The sequence below is a fragment of the Scyliorhinus torazame genome, chromosome 12 (genome assembly GCF_047496885.1).
Source record: "Scyliorhinus torazame isolate Kashiwa2021f chromosome 12, sScyTor2.1, whole genome shotgun sequence".
Lineage (NCBI taxonomy): Eukaryota > Metazoa > Chordata > Chondrichthyes > Carcharhiniformes > Scyliorhinidae > Scyliorhinus > Scyliorhinus torazame.
The window spans coordinates 23719191-23742906 of NC_092718.1; the positions used below are offsets into that span (position 1 = coordinate 23719191).

Here is a 23716-nt window from a genome sequence, read left to right on the forward strand (position 1 = left end):
AAGAAGGTGGCTCACCCCACCTTCGCGAGGGCAATTAGGAAAGGGCAATAAATGCTGTCATAGCCAGAGACGCCCACAACCTGTGAATGAATTTAAAAAAGATTGAGGTTACGATCCACTGCCTTTCTGACGGAGGTAAGTGCTACTGGGCTGACACTAACTACTTCAGTGTTTTATAAGTGCCAGACTGCAAAACTGAAACAAGCCATGTCTTGAACATGTGGGAAAGGGGGTGGGGTACACAAATTAATTAAACTGAGTTTATTTCACTCAAAGTAGGCCACTAAATGAAAGCACGTGATATAGAACAAGTACAATTATGTTTGAGTGCTAACCTTCAATCCCTGCTGAGGTGGCATTTAATTTAAGTTACATCCCAGCTGTTCTTTGGAGTGTTGTGAATTGTTACATTTGATTATTTGATCATGAGAAGCTTAATTGAATTTGGTTGATGATGTTTTGCACAGCAGTTATTTATCCTAAACAAAGTAAGGCAATCACATCCAAATTAAAGCAGTAAAATAGGTGACTTAAAATGTCACACTTTATTTTCGAAAGCTAGTGTGCAGCAAGGGATCAAGCGGGTGCTCTACTTCATTGTGCCACCAAATAATTGAGTAAGACTTTGTATCAGATTTCCTGCATGGATTCTGGTTTTTGAGGAAAACTGTTTCCCTCAGCTTAGCAGTATCCTACAGGATGGGAACAGAGAGTTTGTAAAGTCTTGAATGCATTCATTAAGAAACTGGTTATAGAGTAGCCTTTAGCAGCGAATGTACAAGATCCTGAAGAACAAATTGTTGCCTCACCTTAACTCTTCAGTAGATAAAAATTCTTCATTTGGGATTTCCTCTCTTTTCTCCTCTACTCAAAGTGCTGACTCTTATTCTGTTGAATTTATTAGTCTGACAAATTCAATGTCAACTGTTACAAAACTGGAGGTAACTTTATTAATCATATTTATGGAGGTTTATACTGAGAATTTTCAGTTTGGAATACTTCCCAGTTTTTAACCTCTGCACATTTTCCCGAGGAAAATTTTGCTCGATCCCAAAAGGAAATTTTTCTGCAATTCATATGTCGTTATATGTTGGTCAAAAGCACAATAAGACCTCTAGTGATTGAATGAGTGTACTGCATCCTTTTCATACCAATTACACCGACAATTTGATTACTAGTTTCAGTCTTTTCCTTTAGTTATACAAGCTAATTGGATTTCCATTTTACTGAGTCTACCCTTGTTTCATTATAAAGAAACTGTTTGTTCCTCTAATTTCTAATAATTGACTGTAAAGCTTTATAAACTCCCAGGGAAAGATTCCTGCTTGCAGCTCTTCAGCAATTAAATATGAAAGCCGTTCAATAGAATGTAAACTTACTGGCTAGTACTTTAAAAAAATTTTAAATTTTAATTTTTAAAATAATTTTTATTGAGGTTTTCACAAAATATCATCAACAAAATGAAAAAGGAACCTAATAGAATTAGATACAGAACAAAATTAAAACAACCCCCGTGCCCCCCTCCCCCCTGTACTTAAATAATAAATTAACACCCCGAATTAACACACAGCAAATATATACACCCCCTCCGATCCCCCAGTGTAAACAAACAAAAATAGAATAGAGCCCCCCGCCCCCCCCCCCCCCCATAGTGACATGGTTGCTGTTGCTGACCATTGTCTACCGTTCTGCTAGGAAGTCCAAGAATGGTTGCCACCGCCTGAAAAACCCTTGGACCTGACCCCCTTAAGGCAAATTTCACCCTCTCCAATTTATTGAACCCCGCCATATCGTTGATCCAGGATTCCACGCTTGGGGGCCTCTCATCCTTCCACCGAAGAAGAATCCTTCGCCAGGCTACCAGGGACTCAAATGACAGAATACCGGCCCTCGACACCGTCCTTGCTACGCCCTTCCAAAATTCCTCCAGCGCTGGGCATGCCCAGGACATATGGGTGTGGTTTGCTGGGCTCCCTGAGCACCTAACACACCTGTCTTCACCTCCCAAAAAACGGCTCATCCTTGTCCCGGTCATGTGTGCCCTGTGCAGCACTTTGAACTGTATGAAGCTGAGCCTCGAGCACGAAGAGGAAAAGTTCACCCTCCCAAGGGCATCTGCCCACGTCCCCTCCTCGATCTCCTCCCCCAACTCCTCCTCCCACTTACCTTTCAACTCCACCACCGAGGCCTCCTCCTGCATCACCTGGTAAGTTGCCGAGATTTTGAGGGTAGCCGCCACCACCGGGCTCGTGGTATACCTCATTGGAGGGAGTGGCAGCGGCGCCGTTGCCAGTGCCTCCAGACTCGTATCCTCACAAGACACCATCTCCAGCCTCTTCCATGCAGCCCCCTCCCCTTCCATCACCCACTTGCGCACCATCGCCACATTGGCGGCCCAGTAGTACCCACAGAGGTTGGGCAGTGCCAGCCCCCCCAATCCCTACTCTGCTCCAGAAACACCCTTCTCGGGCGCACACAAGCCCCATTATGCTCCTGTTGACCCGCCTAAAGAAGGCCTTCGGGATAAGAATGGGGAGGCACTGGAACAGAAACAAAAACCTTGGGAGCACCTTCATCTTAACTGACTGCACCCTACCCGCCAGGGACAGTGGCAACGCGTCCCACCTCTTCAACTCCTCCTCCATTTGCTCCACTAGCCTCGTGAAATTAAGTCTCTGCAGGGCCCCCCAGCTCTTGGCCACCTGGACCCCCAAATACCTGAAGCTCCTCTCCGAACTTTTTAGTGGGAGCTCGCCAATCACCCTCTCCTGGTCCCCTGGGTGAACCACGAACAACTTGCTCTTCCCCATGTTGAGCTTGTACCCTGAGAAATCCCCGAACTCCCTGAGGATCCTAATTACCTCCTGCATTCCCCCCACCGGGCCCGCCACATATAGCAGCAAGCCGTCCGCATAGAGCGACACCCTATGTTCCTCCCCACCCCGCACCAGCCCCCTCCAGTTCCTCTACTCCCTCAGTGCCATAGCCAGGGGTTCAATCGCCAGTGCGAAGAGCAGGGGTGACAGGGGACAAGGTAAAGGTCAAGGCGCTCCACAAGAAATGGCAGGAACGGTTCGAGGAGGTGGAGAATCGGTCGAGGCGGAAGAATCTGCGGATCCTGGGCCTCCCGGAGGGGCTGGAGGGGTCGGATGTGGGGGCTTATGTGGTCACCATGTTAAACTCGCTGATGGGAGCGGGGTCCTTTCAGGGGCCCCTGAAGCTGGAAGGGGCCCATAGTGCTGGCGAGGAGGCCCAAGGCTAACGAGCTGCCGTGGGCGGTGCTGGTGTGGTTTCATCGGTTCGCTGATCGGGAGTGCGTGCTCAGGTGGGCCAAGAAAGAGGGGAGCAGCAGGTGGGAGGACGCGGAGGTTCGAAAATATCAGGACTGGAGGGAGGAGGTGGCGAAGAAGAGTGCCGGGTACAACTGGGCGAAGGTGGTGCTGCACAGGAAGGGGGTGAAGTTTGGCATGCTGCAGCCGGCGCGACTGTGGGTCACCGACAAGGACCGGCACCATTATTTTGAGTCCCCGGAGGAGGCGTGGGCCTTTGTTAAGACCGAGACGCTGGACACAAACTTGAGGGTCGGGATGGGTGGTCAGGGATTGCTGTTGGTGTTACATTTTGAGGGGGGGTTCTTTGCTCTTATTTCTTTTTGGTTCGGTGTGGGTGGGTTGGGCACTGTTTTGGTTGGGTCTGTCGGGTGGGCTCTTGGAGGGGGGTAAGTAAATGGAGTAGGGGTGGATGGCCGGTAGGGGGATGGGGCCCCGCGGGAGAGGGTGAGGCCCGAGTCTGGGGTGAGGGGACTGGGCCTGTAAAAGGAACTGCGTCAGAGGTGGCCGGGCAGGTGGAAAGCGCGGGCTTTTTTCCGCGCTGAAGGCTGGAGGGGGTGGGGCCGGGGCGGGGAAGCGAGGGTTGTTTCCCGCGCTTGGGATGGAAGGGGGAGGTGGACAGCCTGCTGATGGGTAATGGAGGAGGAGGATATGTCCCACAATGGGAGGAGTCGAAGGAGTGGCCGGGGTCAGCAGGAGTCAGCTGACTTGCGGGAGTGCAATGGGGAGAGCAAAGCAGCTAGGAGGGGTCCTAGCTGGGGGGAGGTGGGGGGTGGGGGGGAACCGGGTTGCTGCTGGTATGGTCCAGGGGGAGCTGGAGCGAGTAGAGGGGGTTGGGACGGGGGTCTGCTGCCGTTGGTAACGGGCCGGGCATGGGGTGCGGGCGCGTGGCTGGCCGAGGAGGGGTTATGGCTAGTCGGCGGGGGAGGGTGGCGGGTAGCCCCCTGATCCGGCTGATAACCTGGAATGTAAGGGGACTGGAACGGGCCGGTCAAGCGGGCCCGGGTGTTTTGCACCTGAAGGGGCTGAAGGCGGATGTGGTCATGCTCCAGGAGACACACCTGAAGGTGGCAGACCGGGTAAGATTGAGGAATGGGTGGGTAGGTCAGGTGCTTCATTCGGGGCTGGATGCCAAAAATCGGGGGGTGGCGATCTTGGTGGGAAAGAGGGTATCGTTCGAGGCGTCGAGCATTGTGACAGACAATGGCGGCAGGTATGTCATGGTAAGTGGTAAGCTGCAAGGGGAGAGGGTGGTGCTGGTCAACGCGTGCGCCCCGAACTGGGACGATGCGGGTTTTATGCGGCGTATGTTGGGTCGGATCCCAGACTTGGAAGTGGGGGGACCTGATAATGGGGGGAGACTTTAACACGGTGCTGGATCCGGCACTGGCTTGCTCCAGGTCTAGGATGGGTAGGAAGCTGGCGGCGGCTAAAGTGTTGAGGGGGGTTTATGGACCAGATGGGAGGGGTGGACCCGTGGAGATTTGCAAGACCAGGGGCTAGGGAATTTTCATTCTTCTCGCATGTTCAGAAGGCTTATTGCCGGATCGACTTTTTTATTATGAGTCGGGCGCTGATAGCGAGAGTAGAGGATACCGAGTACTCGGCGATAGCCATTTCGGATCAAGCCCCGCATTGGGTGGACTTGGAGCTGGGGGAGGAGAGGGACCAGCGCCCGTTGTGGCGCTTGGAGGTGGGACTGTTGGCAGACGAGGAGGTGAGTGAGCGGGTCCGAGGAAGCGTAGAGAGATACCTGGAGGCCAACGATAACGGGGAGATCTGAGTGGGGATGGTCTGGGAGGCGCTGAAGGCGGTGGTTAGGGGAGAGCTGATCTCCATTAGGGCCCACTAGCAGCGGGAGAGGGAGAGGCTGGTGGGGGAGATGGTGAGGGTAGACGGGAGGTATGCGGAGGTGCCTGAGGAGGGACTGTTGAGGGAGAGGCGTAGCCTCCAGGCTGAATCCGACTTGTTGACCACCAGAAAGGCGGAGGCGCAGTGGAGGAAGGCCCAGGGGGCGATTTATGAATATGGGGAAAAGGCAAGTCGGATGCTGGCGCATCAGCTTCGGAAGTGGGACGCAGCTAGGGAGATCAGGGGAGTTAAGGATAGGGGAGGGAGTGTGGTGCAGAGTGGGGTTGGCATCAATGGGGTCTTCAGGGACTTTTATGAGGAACTGTATGGGTCCGAGCCCCCACTGGAGGAGGGAGGGATGGGCCGATTTCTGGACCAATTGAGGTTTGCGAAGGTGGAGGAGGGACTGGTGGCGGGATTGGGCTGGAGGAGCTGACCAAAGGGATAGGGAGCATGCAGGCGGGGAAGGCACTGGGGCCGGACGGTTTCCTGGTCGAATTCTACAAAACATATGTGGACCTGTTGGGCCCGTTGCTGGTTAGGACCTTCAATGAAGCAAGGGGGGGGGGGGGGGGGGGGGGCTTTGCCCCTGACGATGTCCCGGGCACTGATCTCCTTGATCCTGAAGCGGGACAAGGATCCCCTGCAGTGTGGGTCTTACAGGCCGATTTAATTGTTAAACGTAGATGCCAAGGTGCTGGCGAAGGTCTTAGCCACGATAATTGAGTATTGTATGCCGCAGGTGATCCACGAAGACTGGACGGGGTTCGTGAAGGGGAGGCAGTTGAACGCGAATGTGCGGAGGCTCCTGAACGTTATGATGCCGGCGGGGGAGGCGGAGATAGTGGTGGCGATGGACGCTGAGAAGGCCTTCGATAGGGTAGAGTGGGGGTACTTGTGGGAGATGCTGAAGAGGTTCGGATTGGGGAGGGGTTCGTCAGGTGGGTTAGGCTGTTGTACGAGGTCCCGATGGCGAGTGTGGCCACGAACAAGAGGAGGTCCAAGTACTTTAGGTTGCATCGAGGGTAGTACTTTTAATGAACAGTTGATCTATAGCACTTGGCCTTAACTGCATTTTAGCATAATTAATTGTGCTGGATAAGCAGGTAATAAAACCCACCCTCTGGGTGTTTGTTTGGCCTTTAACAACTGAAATGTTTGTACTAATTGAGCTTTTCTCAGAATTGGCATTTTGGGTATTAGTTTCTATTTAGCTCTTCAATGTGCATTGGAGAATTACACATTTAATTCTTTCTACCCAATATTTCTATGAAGTGTAATTCGATGTATGTTCAAGGTAAAGCTCCTTTGTAGCTGCAGTATGAAAAAAGCAATCATGTTAAATCCTTGTGTGATTTCAATTTTGTTTTACATTAGCCACCTGCAATTGCTGCTAATGTTAGTGCCAACTATAAGTAGTTATTCTGTACATATTACTGAGGCTCAATGGTGGTATTCTCATCTCTCAAATCTGTGGGTTCCAGAGCTTTGAGCAACATTTGGCTGCCCTTCCCGCAACTGCTGAGGCCCCAGTCTGCCCTCTCTGCAAAAGTCCATTGGCATTGTTATGAAAATGAGCATGGGCTCTTTTTTTCTCTCCCCTTCTGATCATTTGTAGAAATAACTATATTATGTTGAATACAACAAAGTAAGATGTTAGTTATACAAAATTCATAGACAGCAACTTGACAAGTCTGCTGTATATCATATTGTGGGGATGCCGGCGTTGGACTGGGATGAGCACAGTAAGAAGTCTTACAACACCTGGTTAAAGTCCAACAGGTTTGTTTCAAACACTAGCTTTCGGAGCACTGCTCCTCCCTCAGATGAATGAAGAGGTAGATTCCAGAAACATATATATAGACAAATTCAAAGATGTAAGACATCTTTCAGCGTCTGCAGATGTCTGTATCTACAGACGCTGAAAGATGCCCTTGTACAAACGGGATATGGCGCTCGACTCATCGATCGACAGTTCCAACGTGCCACAGCAAAAAATCGCACCGACCTCCTCAGAAGTCAAACACGGGACACAACCGACAGAATACCCTTCGTCGTCCAGTACTTTCCCGGAGTGGAGAAACTACGACATCTTCGCAGCCTTCAACACGTCATCGATGAAGATGAACACCTTGCCAAGGTCATCCCCACACCCTCACTGCTTGCCTTCAAACAACCGCGCAACCTCAAACAAACCATTGTTTGCAGCAAACTACCCAGTCTTCAGAACAGTGACCACAACACCACACAACCCTGCCATGGCAATCTCTGCAAGACGTGCCAGATCATCGACATGGATATCACCATTACACATGAGAACACCACCCACCAGGTACATGGTACATACTCGTGTGACTCGGCCAACGTTGTCTACCTCATACACTGCAGGAAAGAATGTCCCGAAGCGTGGTACATTGGCAAGACCATGCAGACGCTGAGACAACGAATGAACGGACATCGTGCGATAATCACCAGGCAGGAATGTTCCCTTCCAGCCGGGGAACACTTCAGCAGTCAAGGGCATTCAGCCTCTGATCTCCAGGTAAGCGTTCAGGATGCGCGACAACGCAGAATTGCCGAGCAGAAACTTATAGCCAAGTTCCGCACACATGAGTGCGGCCTCAATCGGGACCTGGGATTCATGTCGCATTACATTCATCCCCCACCATCTGGCCTGGACTTGCGAAATCCTACCAACTGTCCTGGCTTGAGACAATTCACAGCTCTTTAACCTGGGGTTACCTCTATCTCTGGATCTGTAAACACTTAATTAACTGCAAATGCTCGCATTCTAAGCATTGTCTTGCGTCTTTGAATTTGTCTATATATATGTTTCTGGAATCTACCTCTTCATTCATCTGAGGAAGGAGCAGTGCTCTGAAAGTTAGTTTTGAAACAAACCTGTTAGACTTTAACCTGGTGTTGTAAGACTTCTTACTGTATATCATATTGGATGATTATGCTTGGTGTCAGACTGTAGTTCTCTTCGTGTTTCCACAATCATTATGTCAAAACATTATCCGAAAAGCAGAGATTACTCCCTTTTAACTCAACAAAATTGGGAGACTAAAGTAGCCGCCATGTTTGATGTAGAGCAGTGATAACTTTACTCTGCTTCTTCAAACTACTCCAGAATTTTTGGCTTGACTCCTATAATTAACAGCTAGAAATAATTATTTACTAGATTAAAACATCTGATTTTCTTTATCGCTACACGTTGGTTGGATCATGTACTGTGAAAATGTATATACTTATTTACCTTTCTAAAATTGGAGTAAAAATTTACTAAATAGGGCAGCACGGTGGCGCAGTGAGTAGCACTGCTGCCTCATGGCGCCGAGATCCAAGGTTCGATCCCGACTCTGGGTCACTGTCCATGTGGAGTTTGCACATTCTCCCCATGTTTGTGTGGGTTTCGCCCCCACAACCCAAAGATGTGCAGGGTAGGTGGATTGGCCACGCTAAATTGCCCCTTAATTGGAAAAAATAAATTGGGCACTCTAAATTTAAAAATAAATTGACTAAATACAGCCAGGAATGTAGGCCCGCTTTGTTTTGGAACTGCAAGTGTAACGAAATACAGATTTTTTTTTCTTTTTTTGTATAAACTGGACTGGCCTCTGGAATGATTGAGTGTATGAGGAAATGCTTGGATAAATTTAACTGAAAATAAATGGATTTCGAATCTTCCTTTCTGGAAGTAATGTCTCATGCATCACTTTTGAACCTCTCCTGTTGTCTAATGCTGCCACATTTATATTATTAGCAGTTTTAAACTGCCCTGTGTTGGCTTCTAGTTGTAACAAAAAGTTTTTGATTGATCCTGAAAATTACTGCTGCATTATTAATCCAATTAATAGGGCATTTTAGTACATGTGTTTTTTAAACTTTGCTAGTGTTGTCCAGGATTGTCAGTAATCTATTTAGAGTGGAGCTGCTGTTGCAAGACATTTATTGAGGGTATCTACTTAACCTAACCGAGTGAGTTTTATTAAGCCTGTTGAATGGACTCTACAGTGTTACTTGGGTAGCACAGCGCCGGGGACCCAGGTTCAATTCCAGCTTTGGGTGACTGTGGAGTTTGCGCTTTCTCGTTGTGTCAGCGTGGGTTTCCTCCGGGTGTCCTGGTTTCCTCTCCCATAGTCCAAAGCTTTGTGCAGGTTAGGTGGATTGGCATGTTACAAATTGGCCCTTAGTATCCACGGATGTGCAGGTTAGGATGGGTTACTGGGACAGGGCGGAGGAGCTGGTCTCGGTAGGGTGCGCTTTCAGTGGGTCGGTGCAGTCTCTGGGCCAAATGGTCTCCTTCTGCATTGTAGGGATTCCATGATTGAGGACCAATCTCCATTTATGCAAAACCCACCAAAGTTGAAAAGAGATGAGGTGAATGGAAATCCAGCAATTAATCTTTAGATCTTGACACCTGTATACTGTATGGGACGTGATGTTGGATGGGGTGGGAAGAGCTCCATGACTTTCAGCTTAAGAAAGAATTTGTTTAAACAAAACTCTACAATGATTTAATTTTGCTGTTCAATATGTTTGGACCAGTATCGATTATCAGTAGAATAAATGCACCATAGAGAACCTGAGGGAGAGACCAGTTGAAGGATTGCCTACTGGACAGGAAGCTGCTGTTTACTGAATATCAGAATGGCATTGCAAGAGCTTCCTAAGAGATGAGATTAGAATCAAACTGTTTCAATGGAGATAAAGAATCGCTGCTTCGTTTTATTTTACATTTGTAACATTGACTTACTTACTGGAAGAGTAATTGTCTCCGAATTGTGCTTTATATTCTGATACCACATTTCTAAGGCATTTTCTTTTGTTTCTGCTTAGGGCACAGGAAACATTCCTCCGATGGGATCAATGTCGGAGGTTTTATAACTTTCTAATGGCAGACAACATGAAAAAGATTATTTTGTTTCACAGGTGACTTTTATTTCTGTTGATTATCCATATGCTTACTGTGATTGTAGAATATATTCTGTAAAACAAGCTGCAATGGATTCAAACTTCTGTTTAGAGATCAAGATTGGCCAAATAAACTACTACATGATAGCATAATTTTTTTAACTTCAATTCTTTTCATCCTTGCCCTTTATTATGCAACTGTTTGTGCTTTCTTGAGCAAAGTTCATGTGCACCCTCTTTTGGAAGCACACCGACACAAAGATATATAAACTGGCTAATATTTGCTTGCTACAATTGTGGTGCCCTTAGCCCTTGATGTATGGGTCACGGACAATAAATGATAATGGCAAAATAAACTTGTTGGATTTACTAATACCAATGCTTTTGTATTCCTAAGTCATGGGAAGTTTTTTTTGGTGCTTCCATGCTAATTGTGTCTGAGTTTCTAGCGCTCATTGCCATATAAAAGCAGCTCTGATTCAGCTCTTATCAATTGGTCAATGCAAGATTTAAATATTATTTGAAGACCAATTGTTTCTCCAGTTTATAATGTTGCTTTTGTATTGATGCTATGTCAGCTGCAGGTAGAAAATAATCTTGCTGCCAGAATCCAGTACCATAAAGAAAAATAAATTGCTTATCCAATAGCTTCCAGACCCAATTTTCCACAGCTTTTTGAGTGTTTGAAAATGTGGGCCTCCTTCCTGTTAACTCTCCAGTCGGCCTAATAGAACTGCGATTGCAAAATCTCTGCACTCTTCCGCATCCCAGCTGCCGTACAGAATAGTCCATGTGGTGATTACGTGCTTAGAATTAAAATTCAGCAATGGGTGGCATGGTGACGCAGTAGTCAGCACTGCTGCCTCACGGCGCTGAAGACCCGGGTTCTATCCCGGGCCTGGATCACTGTTCACGTGGAGTTTGCACATTCTCCCCTTGTCTGCGTGGGTCGCATCCCCACAACCCGAAAAATGTGCAGGTTAGGTGGATTGGCCAAATTAAATTGCCCCTTAACGAGAAAGAAAAAAACTAATAATTGGGTGCTCTTTTAAAAAAAAAAAAATTAAAAATTAAAATTAAAAATTCAGCAGAGTGGAGACTGGGGGGTGCGACAAATGTTTTGTTTATTCTCACGTTTTTAATCTGTGATACATGTATGACTTGTGTACCGCTTAACTATTTGGGGCCATGTTTACAGGACAAGGTGTGTTCTATAATTTTAGTACAGATTGGTTGTTATTTATTTATGAGCTGACTGTATGACAGGCAATAGAAATTTGATTTTAATACTTTGTTAAAGACGACATATTCTGTATGTGAAAAAAATGCATTGTTGCTTAATTGCTATTCATTCCACCTTTTATTGCAGCCTTTGCAGGGAGATTCTAATGTAACGTGCACATAAAATAACTAATAGACTGCGTTCCAAAACAAGTGTGGGAATGGTCTTCTCATGGTCCATGTTGAAATCTTGCTTTTCCAGAACAGGAGAGACAGTCAAGGCTGCTGTATTTTATGTCAGTCAGCATTACGTGTGTTTGTAGTTACTTTTCATAATTTTAGATTCTCTGCCAATTGACATGAGTAAATATTAGAAATGGGTAACGTTTTGTTAGTGTTGACAGCATTTTATGTGTTGCAGAAAAATGTTATTTGGAGAAAATGAGTGCAGAACACCAAATCCTCTGGCAGATGTAGATCTTAGCAAACTTTATACAGCAACATCCCTGATGCACATTGACGATAACATCATGAGGTAAGTGGCCGTATGCCATCTTCGTTTCTGCTCGTAATATCGATTCTTAGAAGTTGTAGTTTCCAACACCTTGCTTGGAGTTTAATTTCTTAATCTAAGTTTACACTCCAGCAAAAGACTGAGGGAGTGCTGCATTGTCTTTGAATGGTACCCATTTAGATGGATATAAAAGATTCCATGCACTTCTCAATGAAGAAATGTGGGCTTTCATAGCATCTCAGCAACATGACTCTTTCAGCCTCCACATACACCATTTAGGATGTGGAGATGCCGGCGTTGGATTGGGTGAGCACAGTAAGAAGTCTTACAACACCAGGTTAAATTCCAACAGGTTTGTTTCGAATCACTAGCTTTCAGAGCACAGTTCCTTCCTTGGGTGAATGAAGAGGTGGGTTCCAGAAGCATATATCACCAGCTGTGCTCCGAAAGCTAGTGATTTGAAACAAACCTACCTGGTGTTGTAAGTGTTCTTACTGTATACACCATTGAAACAGCTATTAGGAGCCGAATAGCCTACTCATCCTATTTCTTATGCTTTTGTGTTAAAACACAGATTAACTTGTCAAATATGTCATCTGTCTTTCAACCCATAGATGTTTGGGAGGATATATCTCTGACTTGTTTGGTAATTTTCATGATGAATCTTGTTTTTCTCCTTATTTTGTGTTAATTCAAAATACTTCACTGTGTTCATTTGAAAGAAAAAGTATAATTTTTGGTATGAGTGCTTCAGTTCATGGGAATCCAGCATATAGATGCTTCAGCAGTGCTATTTTTGTAGGCTTTCTTATAAGGTTGGAAAATAGAAAAGGACCAGAAGAGACCAGACTGACTGGCCCCAGATTTAAAACGATTTGTCTTTGTCTTTCATATTCTTGATTACTGCTTCTGACCGATATCTATTCAGCTTGTGAATTTGCCAAGATTATCTCCTTGCTGGGCAGTCTGTGGCATGTATTTGCCCTCATGTTAGATAGTCAATTCTGAATTGTCTGCTCATCTTCCTTTTTCTGTGTTTATTAATGCAGCTGAGTTACAGACTTTAGTTTTGTCAAAAATGTTAGGATTTTAAGGTGCTTTTTATTTTCATTGCATATAGATAAGAACTGTGCATTAAGTTGGATCTCAAATCTGTTACTTTTCAATTAATCTTCAATACTACTGAATTTGCTTACCCTTTTATCTGCTTATCAAGATCTGTTAATTTGTCTTCATGGTCTTCGACCAGAAGAATACAACAGAAACCTGCAGCAACAACTTGCAATCATGTAACACATTAATGTAGAAAAAGGCTCCATAACACTTGGGAGGCATAATCAAAATAAATGATCACTGGGGCAGAGAGGGTATTCGCAGGGATGACCAAAAACTTGTAAAATAATTGAGTTTTAAAGAAGCTCTTTGGAGAAGAGTAAAATAAATTTTGGAAAGGAATTCATGGGCCTGTGGCCGTAGGCTGCTAAAGGCACCATTGCAGCTTGTTTGGCAAAGTTGTACAAAGACACGGGTGGTTTCCATTCCTGTTTTTGAGGATCGGGATCAGCGGCAGGGGTGGAAAATCCCATGGGAGTCCCAACACAGGTTTTATACTGGTGGGATTTCCAGTTGTGTTTGTCCCTGCTCCCCCACCAATGAAATAACTGGTATCCCAACATTGAACATCAGGGTCCCTATTTGAATTTATTCAAATATAATTATCAGGGGTTATGAGGAGAAGGCAGGAGAATGGGGATGATAAAAATATCAGCCATGATTGAATGGCGGAGCAGACTCAATGGGCCGAGTCTTATGGTCTCTCGGCCTTTACGCACGAAAGCCCCACCATGTTAAATTGTCCATTCATGTTCATGTGTATGTGTAGTGGGATCGGTGAGGGCAGACCCTGGAGTGGCCAATTAATGACCACATAAGAGCTGTTTCTCACCCTGCTTTAATTGTCAGGGAGACGTTCCGGGGTGGGGGGAACTCAAAAAGTGACTTCCCATGTCTCAGGCAACTCCCATCAATAACCTCCCTTCAACATCAGGCACGCTTTCTCTCTCTCTCTCTCTCTCTCTCTCCTCTTTCTCTCTCTCTCTCCCCCCCCCCCCCCCCCCCCCCAAAGGCCTGACCCTTGTGGGTGCTCCTTCCTTCATTGGCGTCTCCTCCAACTCCTTGTCCTTGTGCACCATCCCCCATACCTCTCCTCCCTGCCCTGAGACGCCCACACTTGGCTGGCCCTGGACTCCCAGGACCTGGATTTTGGGAACTGCCTTCTGTCCCAGTCATGTCCACTGCTGGGACGAGAGAGCTGCCGACCAATTTGATTAGCCAGGCTCTCACTGTGACGGGACCTCCTCTTGAGTGAGGAGCAGCAGTCCCACCTACAGTCAATTAATACTTTACGAAGTCTTACAACACCAGGTTAAAGTCCAACAGGTTTGTTTCGATGTCACTAGCTTTCGGAGCGCTGCTCCTTCCTCAGGTGAAGCGCTGAGTTCACCTGAGGAAGGAGCAGCGCTCCGAAAGCTAGTGACATCGAAACAAACCTGTTGGACTTTAACCTGGTGTTGTAAGACTTCGTACTGTGCTCACCCCAGTCCAACGCCGGCATCTCCACATCACAATTAATACTTTGACTTAGATGGTGCCTCACGGGTGACTGCTGAGTAAAATAAGGGCCCATGGTATTCGCGGCAAGGTACTAACATGGATTGACGATTGGCTGTCAGGCAGAAGGCAGAGAGTTGGGATAAAAGGTTCTTTTTCGGAATGGCAACCGGTGACAAGTGGTGTCCCGCAGGGTTCAGTGTTGGGGCCACAGCTGTTCTCTTTATATATTAACGATCTAGATGACGGGACTGGGGGCATTCCGGCTAAGTTTGCCGATGATACAAAGATAGATGGAGGGGCAGGCAGTATTGAGGAGGTGGGGAGGCTGCAGAAAGATTTAGACAGTTTAGGAGAGTGGTCCAAGAAATAGCTGATAATTCAACGTGGGCAAGTGCGAGGTCTTGCACTTTGGAAAAAAGAATAGAGGCATGGACTATTTTCTAAACGGTGACAAAATTCATAATGCTGAAGTGCAAATTGACTTGGGAGTCCTAGTCCAGGATTCTCTAAAGGTAAACTTGCAGGTTGAGTCCGTAATTAAGAAAGCAAATGCAATGTTGTCATTTGTCTCAAGAGGCTTGGAATATAAAAGCAGGGATGTACTTCTGAAGCTTTATAAAGCAGTAGTTAGGCCCCATTTAGAGTACTGTGAGCAATTTTGGGCCCCGCACCTCAGGAAGGACATGCTGGCATTGGAGCGGGTCCAGCGGAGATTCACACGGATGATCCCAGGAATGGTAGGCCTAACATACGGTGAACGTCTGAGGATCCTGGGATTATATTCATTGGAGTTTAGGAGGTTGAGGGGAGATCTAATAGAAACTTACAAGATAATGAATGGCTTAGATAGGGTGGATGTAGGGAAGTTGTTTCCATTAGCAGGGGAGACTAGGACCAGGGGCACAGCCTTAGAATAAAAGGGAGTCACTTTAGAACAGAGATGAGGAGAAATTTCTTCAGCCAGAGAGTGGTGGGTCTGTGGAATTCATTGCCACAGAGGGCGGTGGAGGCCGGGACGTTGAGTGTCTTCAAGACAGAAGTTGATAAATTCTTGATTTCTCGAGGAATTAAAGGCTATGGAGAGAGAGAGCAGAGAAATGGAGTTGAAATCAGCCATGATTGAATGGTGGAGTGGACTCTGGGCCGAATGGCCTTACTTCTGCTCCAGTCTCTTGTGGTCTTAAGAACCCCACCATCCTAAATATCCTGACCGCGGTGATATTTTCAATTATGACACACAACTATTTAAGATGATTGTACTACTGATAGTGTACAAAGTCTAATGAATATAGAAATATATAGAATAAAACTTCAACATTTTCCCCCTCTGTTTCTCATTTAGGTGCTACTTCTCAGCATTAAAAAAATATATATTTTGTTCCACATCTATCACTTCTCCCAGCCTATTCCAATGTCTCGAATTTGTCATACTGCTTGTTCAACGGTATTATTGGATTAGCCCAAATATTGGGAAGACTGAAACTATTATCTTTGCTCTCTGCCACAGCTCTGTTCCTTAGCCACCAACTACATCCCTCATGGCATATTGGCAGGGGCTCATAATTTTAACTTTTCTATTATATCATCCCTTAACTTTTTTGTTCTAGCAAATACATGGATTAGCCATGTGAAGAATGCTGATTTGAGATATTCTGGCAATTTATTTTACATTGGAATTATGCAATGTAGCTATGCATATTTTGACTGTAAAATGAGTATGTAACTTGCGTGTTTATTCAATCTTGTTAATTTCATCCATTTGAGTCTGTCTCTAACATATCACAAGATCTACAGTAATATCTATCCATTTCAGAAAGTTCCATGGATATGACACACTGAAAGAATATTATGAACAAGAAAGCTGTATGCACTATCTTCACAATGTAAGTGATCTTGATTCTGGTTTAAATTGTACTTTATTTGCATCTCACTGCAGTGTGATTTTTATATTAGCTTTATCCAGCTTCAGAAAATAAATATTGGCAAACATAAAGAGCAGGTATCACCTTAACTGATTGTATGTGGTCAAATTGACTTTCCTGGAATGCCAGCAGCAGTAGCTTCCATATCCCTTTCCATTAGTTCTCGGTGATGAAAATGGCCTTGTACGGCTTCAAAGACCAAGCACTACATTCAGTTTGCCGATACAGTGAGCTATAACACCCAGCTTGGAATGAGTTACATGAGTATCCAGGCAAGGGCAGTCTGTCCTCCAGTGCTTAAAGGCAGTATTTTTATAGGACAAACAAGACCAATGAATTAGCCATTTGTTTTGCTGGTAAATATAAAATTGTGGTTGAGCTGTATTGTGTGTCAGTGCAAATTATTGCAGTCAAATGTTTCGATATTGCCCCAACCCATCACCATGGTAACAAAATTAAAACCCCGAAATCGAGTACATGTATGCTCTTAGTTTACTAGCTTGTCGTCGTTTCTCTACCCTGTCCAAATTGCGTGCTGTGTTGGGCTGTATTGAAAAGCGAGTCTATTGTGGATCATGTGGCAAGAAATATAACTAAATTCCACTGTCTCAGAAGGCCTTCCCTTGCTTGATATGATGAATGCAATTTTTGCACTTGAGATTTATATCCTCCAGGAGGATGGAGTGTTGTGAAGTTTCCAATGAGAACAGTGTATTTTCCCCACTTCCCAAAAATACTTGCAGGTTGATCAACAACAAGGTGTATTGCTTGATTTCTAAAATATTGATTTTTGTTGGTAACAAAATAAACGTGTGCATCTATGAGGAATACATACTGTTATTTGCAAATGCATTTTAAACACCTGCACTTCATAGTGAATGTCGGAACTCTTAACTGATCTATTGGAGTAATGGCTACAATAGTTACAGCATGTTTTTGTGCTGGTCTTCAAACACATACATTGTTACTGGGGTTATACAACTTGTATATAATAAACAGTAGGATAAATCGCACAAGCCAGTTTACTTTAAAGTTCAGTGTTTGTTCTGTTCTTTCTCAAGCCAGTCCCATACATCGCAGGCCTGTAACCCCTGGTACCTTGATCAAAATATTGTCTCCGGACAACCCTAATTTATGTTTTGTATAAAAACTTATTTTCCACAGTTAAGGGAAGCAAGTGCAAACACTTCATACATTCACAATTCAGCTTTATTGAAATTCCATTTTTTTTGGTGAGGGGTTGGGGGGGACGATTAAGGGAAGGAAGAGGAGATAAATTTTCAACACTTTCCACAAGACATTAACTTAACTACCATTAAGATCTTCTGAAACCCCAGTGCCAGCATTTGTACAGTAAAAATATTTTGAGTGGGGTAGGGGGAAGCTAGCCCAACCTTGGAATGCTAACGTCATGTAAGTAAGCAGTTGAAATTATTTGAAAGGCTTGCCTTTGCTATCCCTGTCGGTAGATGGCACCTGTTTTCTAATGTAATGACTGCTTTACCTGCTGACACAGATCCAGATTCCTCTTCTACTTGTGAATGCTTCTGATGATCCCCTAGTGCATGAAAGTTTGCTGACCATCCCTCGTTCACTTGCAGGTGAGTTTAATAATTATACTTTTGCATGTTAGAAATAAAAAGCATAGCCCCCATCCATCTTTAATACTTAAATTAACAATCGTTTTTGTGCTTCCTGCTTACCAGCTAGAAATGGTTGATGGTGGGCTTAACCAAGTTTGTTTCATTGATTTAAATGTTTCTTCTTTCCTTTAATAAATATCTTCATGTGGAATGCTGCCCTCTGATTAAATGCACTGCTGTCTGTTGTATTGGGTCAAACTGAACAGAAATTTTAAAAGGTTCATTCTTTTAAGCCTCTGCTTTTACTGAGAGTAACCAACTGGCAAAAGCACACTGGTCTTCATGTTCCTTTGCTAAGGCAGGGAAAATTCAGTTTGATTTCCTGCTCCTGATTGCACTTCAGTGATGATGGCTAGAAAATTTATAGATGTCTACTAAGGCCAAGTTACTTTAATTAATGATGGGTTGCTGGAGGGATCTTGTTGTCTATGGTACCATATCCCTGCAGGAAAAGATGCAGAATATTAAACATACAAAATTGGAATTTAATATGGATTAATTTTAGAATCTATTGAAATAAAGCAACTGCAATGTTGCAGCTATGTTCTGGATCAAGCTCATCTCAGGATTTGAACAACTGAAATCCGTTTAATCTGTCCTACCAAATGTTTTAGTGCTGTCTAGCTCAGATTCAGCTTGTGACCATTTTAAAATCCAGTTATATTTTGGGGATTATGAAAAAATCAATGATGGTAAGCATGGACCGTCTTTCATGGAACAAAGCACTGTGAGCTCACGCTCCCCACTTGAGTGGAGTGCGTAATGTCAAGTTGCCTGGCCACGGATGAGGCCAGATATCTTTCTCCACCCCTGCTCCCTATTCTCCCAATCCCCTTCAAGAAAATCAAGAGGATTCCATAAGGCCTTGCTTGTTAATAGACTCCTGATAGCCAATGATTAATCTGTGGACTTGGGTTAAATCTACTTGGGTAACCTAAAGCACTACATAAGAGAATGGGGGATAAGGAGCTCTCACAATTCATTTCAGTGTTATGTATTTTGGGGCTGGAGGGAAATATAAAAATGTTGTCATTATTTTCAAATTCTATACCATTTCGTGTGCAAAATAATTTGAGGCTGTAATAGAAATGGCAGAGGCCCAATACTATTTTCTGAACCAGTATAATTTATTGTTTCCTCCATACAAAGATGGCACAATACTTTGAAACATTAACTTCATTTTCCTGCTGCAGAAGCCTGCGAACATCATCTTTTGATTGCATGGTGCACATGCTTGCATTTCAGAAGTGGTGCTAATTATCCAAATCTAATGCATAACCTAACTCTTAATATTTTAGCGTAGTATGAAAAGAAATTAGTTTTGAGAAACTTGGAAGAGAAGGGTTTAGATTCTAGCAAATCATTGAAGATGGGGAAATTTAATTTGCTGATGCCATTTATGGGATTTAAAAGCTCATGGATTGAGTATTTTTCTAATGTTGAGAAAATTAATTTTCAAACACCAGCATTGTTTTCAGTTTTAAGATGAAGTTAGACATTTGGTATAAGCAAATTACTACAGAAGCTGGGATCTGAAACAGAAAATGCTGGAAAATCTCAGCGGACCTGACAGCATTTGTGGCTCTGACAGTCTTCCAGACTCAACGTATTCTGTTCTCTCTCCACAGATGGTGCCATACTTGCTGAGATTTTCCAGAATATTCTGTTAGACTTTTGGTTCCTTTTTATTATTCAAATGGTTGCTTTTTATTATTCGGATATGGCTGAAGCCAAGTGCACAAATCCTGCATCTGGAAGCTGCCAAGTTTCTATTCCATGTTGCTACCAGTTGTGCAAGATCTTTGCATCGGGAGCATGTTGTACCGTTGCAATATTAAAGCAGTATATGAATCAGCACTTGCACTATTAACACTTGCCATAATTCCACAATGATGTAGTCTTGAAACTAGCTGTCCCTGCAACCTTTTTGTCACCCATCTTTTACTTGATAAGAATGAAGGTGGTTCTAGGATGGCATGACCTATGTTCGAGTTACCGAGTTTCACCTTTTAACACCCAGCAGTCAATTATGTTTTTAATCTGTGTTGAATTCTGCCAATGAAATATGCCTGAAATGAATGCAACAGAGCAGAAAATTAAACTGAATGGATTAGCTAATATGCCCTAAATCAGACATCAAGCTTAACGTGCAACAATCAGATATTTGTCAGTGGCCTTCACTAAACTTGTTCCTAGCCGGGGGGGGATGGGGTGACGTTACAGGAGGGATGTAAATGTTGAAATGCAAGTGATTTTAGGTTTTGAAACCTTATTTGATGCAAAAGTCTTGACAGGAATGTGTCAAACCACACCGTCACAGATTGAAGCATGCAATCAGCATGGTGTGTATCTCTAAACTGTAGAGTTCCGGACTGCAGCAAAATTGATTAGTGCATACTCTTGAGTACCAGAGAAGCTTGACAGCCATGAAATCCTCTACTTTTCACAGATGGAATGAATTTGTTTAATTCTTAGTCATTGGTTGAGTGTCTCGTTTACTTTGGTTATGGTGTACTGCCCGCCTGAGTCTGAGACACTTGTAGCTGGCAAAACCTGAATTACACTACTCACTGTGAATCACACTTTAAAAAGAAACAGCAGAGCTCTGCTTGTGTCCAATCCGTTTTAAGTATTTTGAGAGCACAGATGGGAGCATCTGTTTTTGCAAAGCACTAAAATGGAAAATGCATTTTAAGATTATGAAGTAGGAAATGTACTTCATTGAACCCAGGTGAACTGCAGATACTTGCAGGAGTGAGATCATGGACTTGGCTCTGGATTTTACTGTTGATTTTGCAGGGATATGAAACAGTTATACCTGTGCTGTTAAGGTTTTCTACTCCAGGTTGTTTCGGATAGGGGTTGGGAGATAGAGGAAAGGTGAATACCGAAGAGTATTAAAAGAATTGGATGAATAAATTGCAGATGCGTTAATCCTAATTTTCCTAAACTCCTCTGGATTCAGAAGTTATTCCTTTTTGGGTTGGAAAATTGCAAATGTCACTCTTAATATTTAAGGAAGGAAGAAACTAACTAGTGAACAACAGACGTGTATGTTGAAGTAACTCAAATGTTGAAGTGACTCAAATGTACCATCAGAGTTTATATGACTGACCATTTGGCTAATTTTTAATTTACCAAAAAGAGTCAGTCATGTCTGACTAATTTAGTTTTTTTTTGTGGTGCTTGTTGGATAGGGTAATTGTCTCTGATTCTGCATAAGAGATTCTTGTCAAACATTTGAGAGCACAACGAATTGAAGCAAACCGTATGATTTGAGCTGGGAGGTGACAAAGACTGGGATAAAGGGAGGTTTCTTTGATAGGATGTTAGTGGTGTTTCCCTTGGGATCTGTATTGGAGTCGTAATTTCGCACCAGATTGGGATGAAGGAACAGCGTTGTGTATCCAAATTTTCAGATAACATTAAGTTACAAGCACAATAAGTTATTTGGATAGGCTGAGGAAGTTAAACTAGAACACATGAAGTTCAACGTGGAGAAGTGCATGGTCACCTATTTTGGATCTAAGGAATTAGAATATTTTCTTGCTGGTGAGAGACCCAAAGCTTTCTTTTCATAAATTTAGAGTATCCAATTTTTTCCAATTAAGGGGCAATTTAGTGTGACCATTGCACCACCGCCTCCCACTGGCCCGGGACCCCAGGACGAGCCTGAGTAGATCCTGTCTGTCAATGATCACGGTGGAGGGATCAAGGCAGGCCCTGGGTTGGTTGGTGGGCCTGTCGTCCGCCGCACTCGTGAAGTGTGGTGGAGGATTTGGGCCCGGAGGACGACTGTCTGAAGGCTGTCAGCCGCCCAGTGTCGGGGGTGGAGGGTGCACATGAGGCTCTCTGCAGTGGGGTGCAGAGCTCACTCCTGCCTGACACTGTCGCCCCTCACCCCCTCTGGGGGACTCCCGTAATCTGGCAAATCATAATTGAAGGTTCTTTTGTTTTTCTGCCTCCGTAGGTAGTTCAGGCAGTGTCCAATTGGGCCCCCCTCCACCAACACCCCGACTCCCTCCATCCCCACCACCCTCCTTTCCCCTCTCTCCCCACCACCCTCCTGTCCCCTCTCTCCCCACCACCCTCCTTCCTTTCCCTTCTGTTGGTACAGAGGTGAGGGTATCTGGTTTCTCCAGCGCAAAGTTTAGTGCTTGCACCATTTTGTTTTTTGTATAAGTATGTTGTGAACTGTTTTAATAATCAGAGTATCCACCCCCCCCCCCCCCCCCCCCCCCCCCCGTACATTGGTACTGAGGGGAGGGTACCCTGTTTCTCCAGCACAAAATTAGTGTTTGTACCATTTGGCCTTGTATATATTTTTTACTGTTTTAATGAAAAGATATGGCCAATCCACCTACCCTGCACATCTTTGGGTTGTGAGAGTGAGACCCTTGCAGACACTGGGCGAATGTGCAAATGCCACACGGACAGTCACCTGGGGCCGGGATTGAACCCGGGCACTCGGTGCCGTGAGGCAGCAGTGCTAACCACTGCGCCACCATGCTGCTCTGAGAGACCCAAAGCTATCCAAGACCAAAGGGATTTGTATGTTAATGTACACAAATCTTTGCAAGCTGGGGCTTTTCACAGTAACTTCATTGAAGCCTACTTGTGACAATAAGTGATTATTATTAGTCGCAAGGACAAAAGTAATCAAACGGAATGTTGGCCGTTATTGCAAGAGGACCAGAATTCAAAATTAAAGAAGTCTGCTTCAGTTGTACGGTGCCTAAGTCGGATTACATTTGGAATATTGCCTTATTGGGCACCAAACCTCAAAGAAATATACATTGATTTGCCTTGCAACAAATTCACCAGAATGATGCTGGATTTAAAGGATTAAATTCAAGACACGTTACATAATCTGAACTTGTATTTAAGTGTTTCAAATGATGTAAAATTCAATAGGAACAACAGTGAATCTATTTTGTTTGGTTAAGGAATATAAAACCGGGGCTATAATCTTAAAATAGGAGCTCAGTAAAATATAGTGGAAAATAGAACACTGTCTTCCAAAAGCTTATAAAATGCTGGATCAATTGAAATTTTCAAGACTGATACATTTTTGGTAGGACAAGGGTATAGATGGATATTTCTGGAACCTACCTCTTCATTCACTTGAGAAAGGAGCAGTGCTCCGAAAGCTGGTGATTTGAAACAAACCTGTTGGACTTTAACCTGGTGTTGTAAGATTTCTTACTATTTTGTTTGGTTAAGGAATATAAAACCGGGGGTAGAATCTTAAAATAGAGTTATGTTGAAGTTCCTATTTTACAGCAGTACAAAACGCCAGGAATGTGTCAAGGGAGAAGTGTCAATATCCCTTGGGAATAGTCATGCTGTGTCATATGTATTTGATGCAGCTTAAAAGTATGCCTCCACCAGGGTGTGCAGGCCAGCTTGAAAAACGTGCTCTGGATCAGATAAAATATTTCAAGACCCACTCACCTGTCAGAACTGAAACTATCTGAAATGCTGCCAGTATATTTGTGAAATAAGGAGCAACCTTAACAATTAAATATCTCTCTCCTTTGCAGCACTGCCTGACTCTGATTCACAGTTAGGTAATATTAAATTGTATTGCTAGCTAAGGGTTTGGCCCCAAAATAATATTGGCGCAATCTCTGGGATTCTAAGGTTATTGTAACGGGTAAAAATATTTATCCTAACCACATGTTTTTTAAATTTCATATCAATGAT

The 23716-nt window shown here is 44.2% G+C and overlaps 1 protein-coding gene across 4 annotated transcripts in view; it reads left to right on the plus strand.

The window, feature by feature from the left end:
- LOC140387435 (monoacylglycerol lipase ABHD2-like) overlaps positions 1-23716 on the plus strand; it is a 187346-nt gene that overhangs the window by 74486 nt on the left and 89144 nt on the right. For all 4 annotated transcript variants that reach the window (XM_072470538.1, XM_072470535.1, XM_072470536.1 and 1 more), the window contains exons 7-10: positions 10023-10115; positions 11740-11853; positions 16259-16328; positions 17884-17968. In XM_072470538.1, the coding sequence (XP_072326639.1) occupies positions 10023-10115; positions 11740-11853; positions 16259-16328; positions 17884-17968 (362 nt within the window). The remainder of the gene's footprint in view (positions 1-10022; positions 10116-11739; positions 11854-16258; positions 16329-17883; positions 17969-23716) is intronic.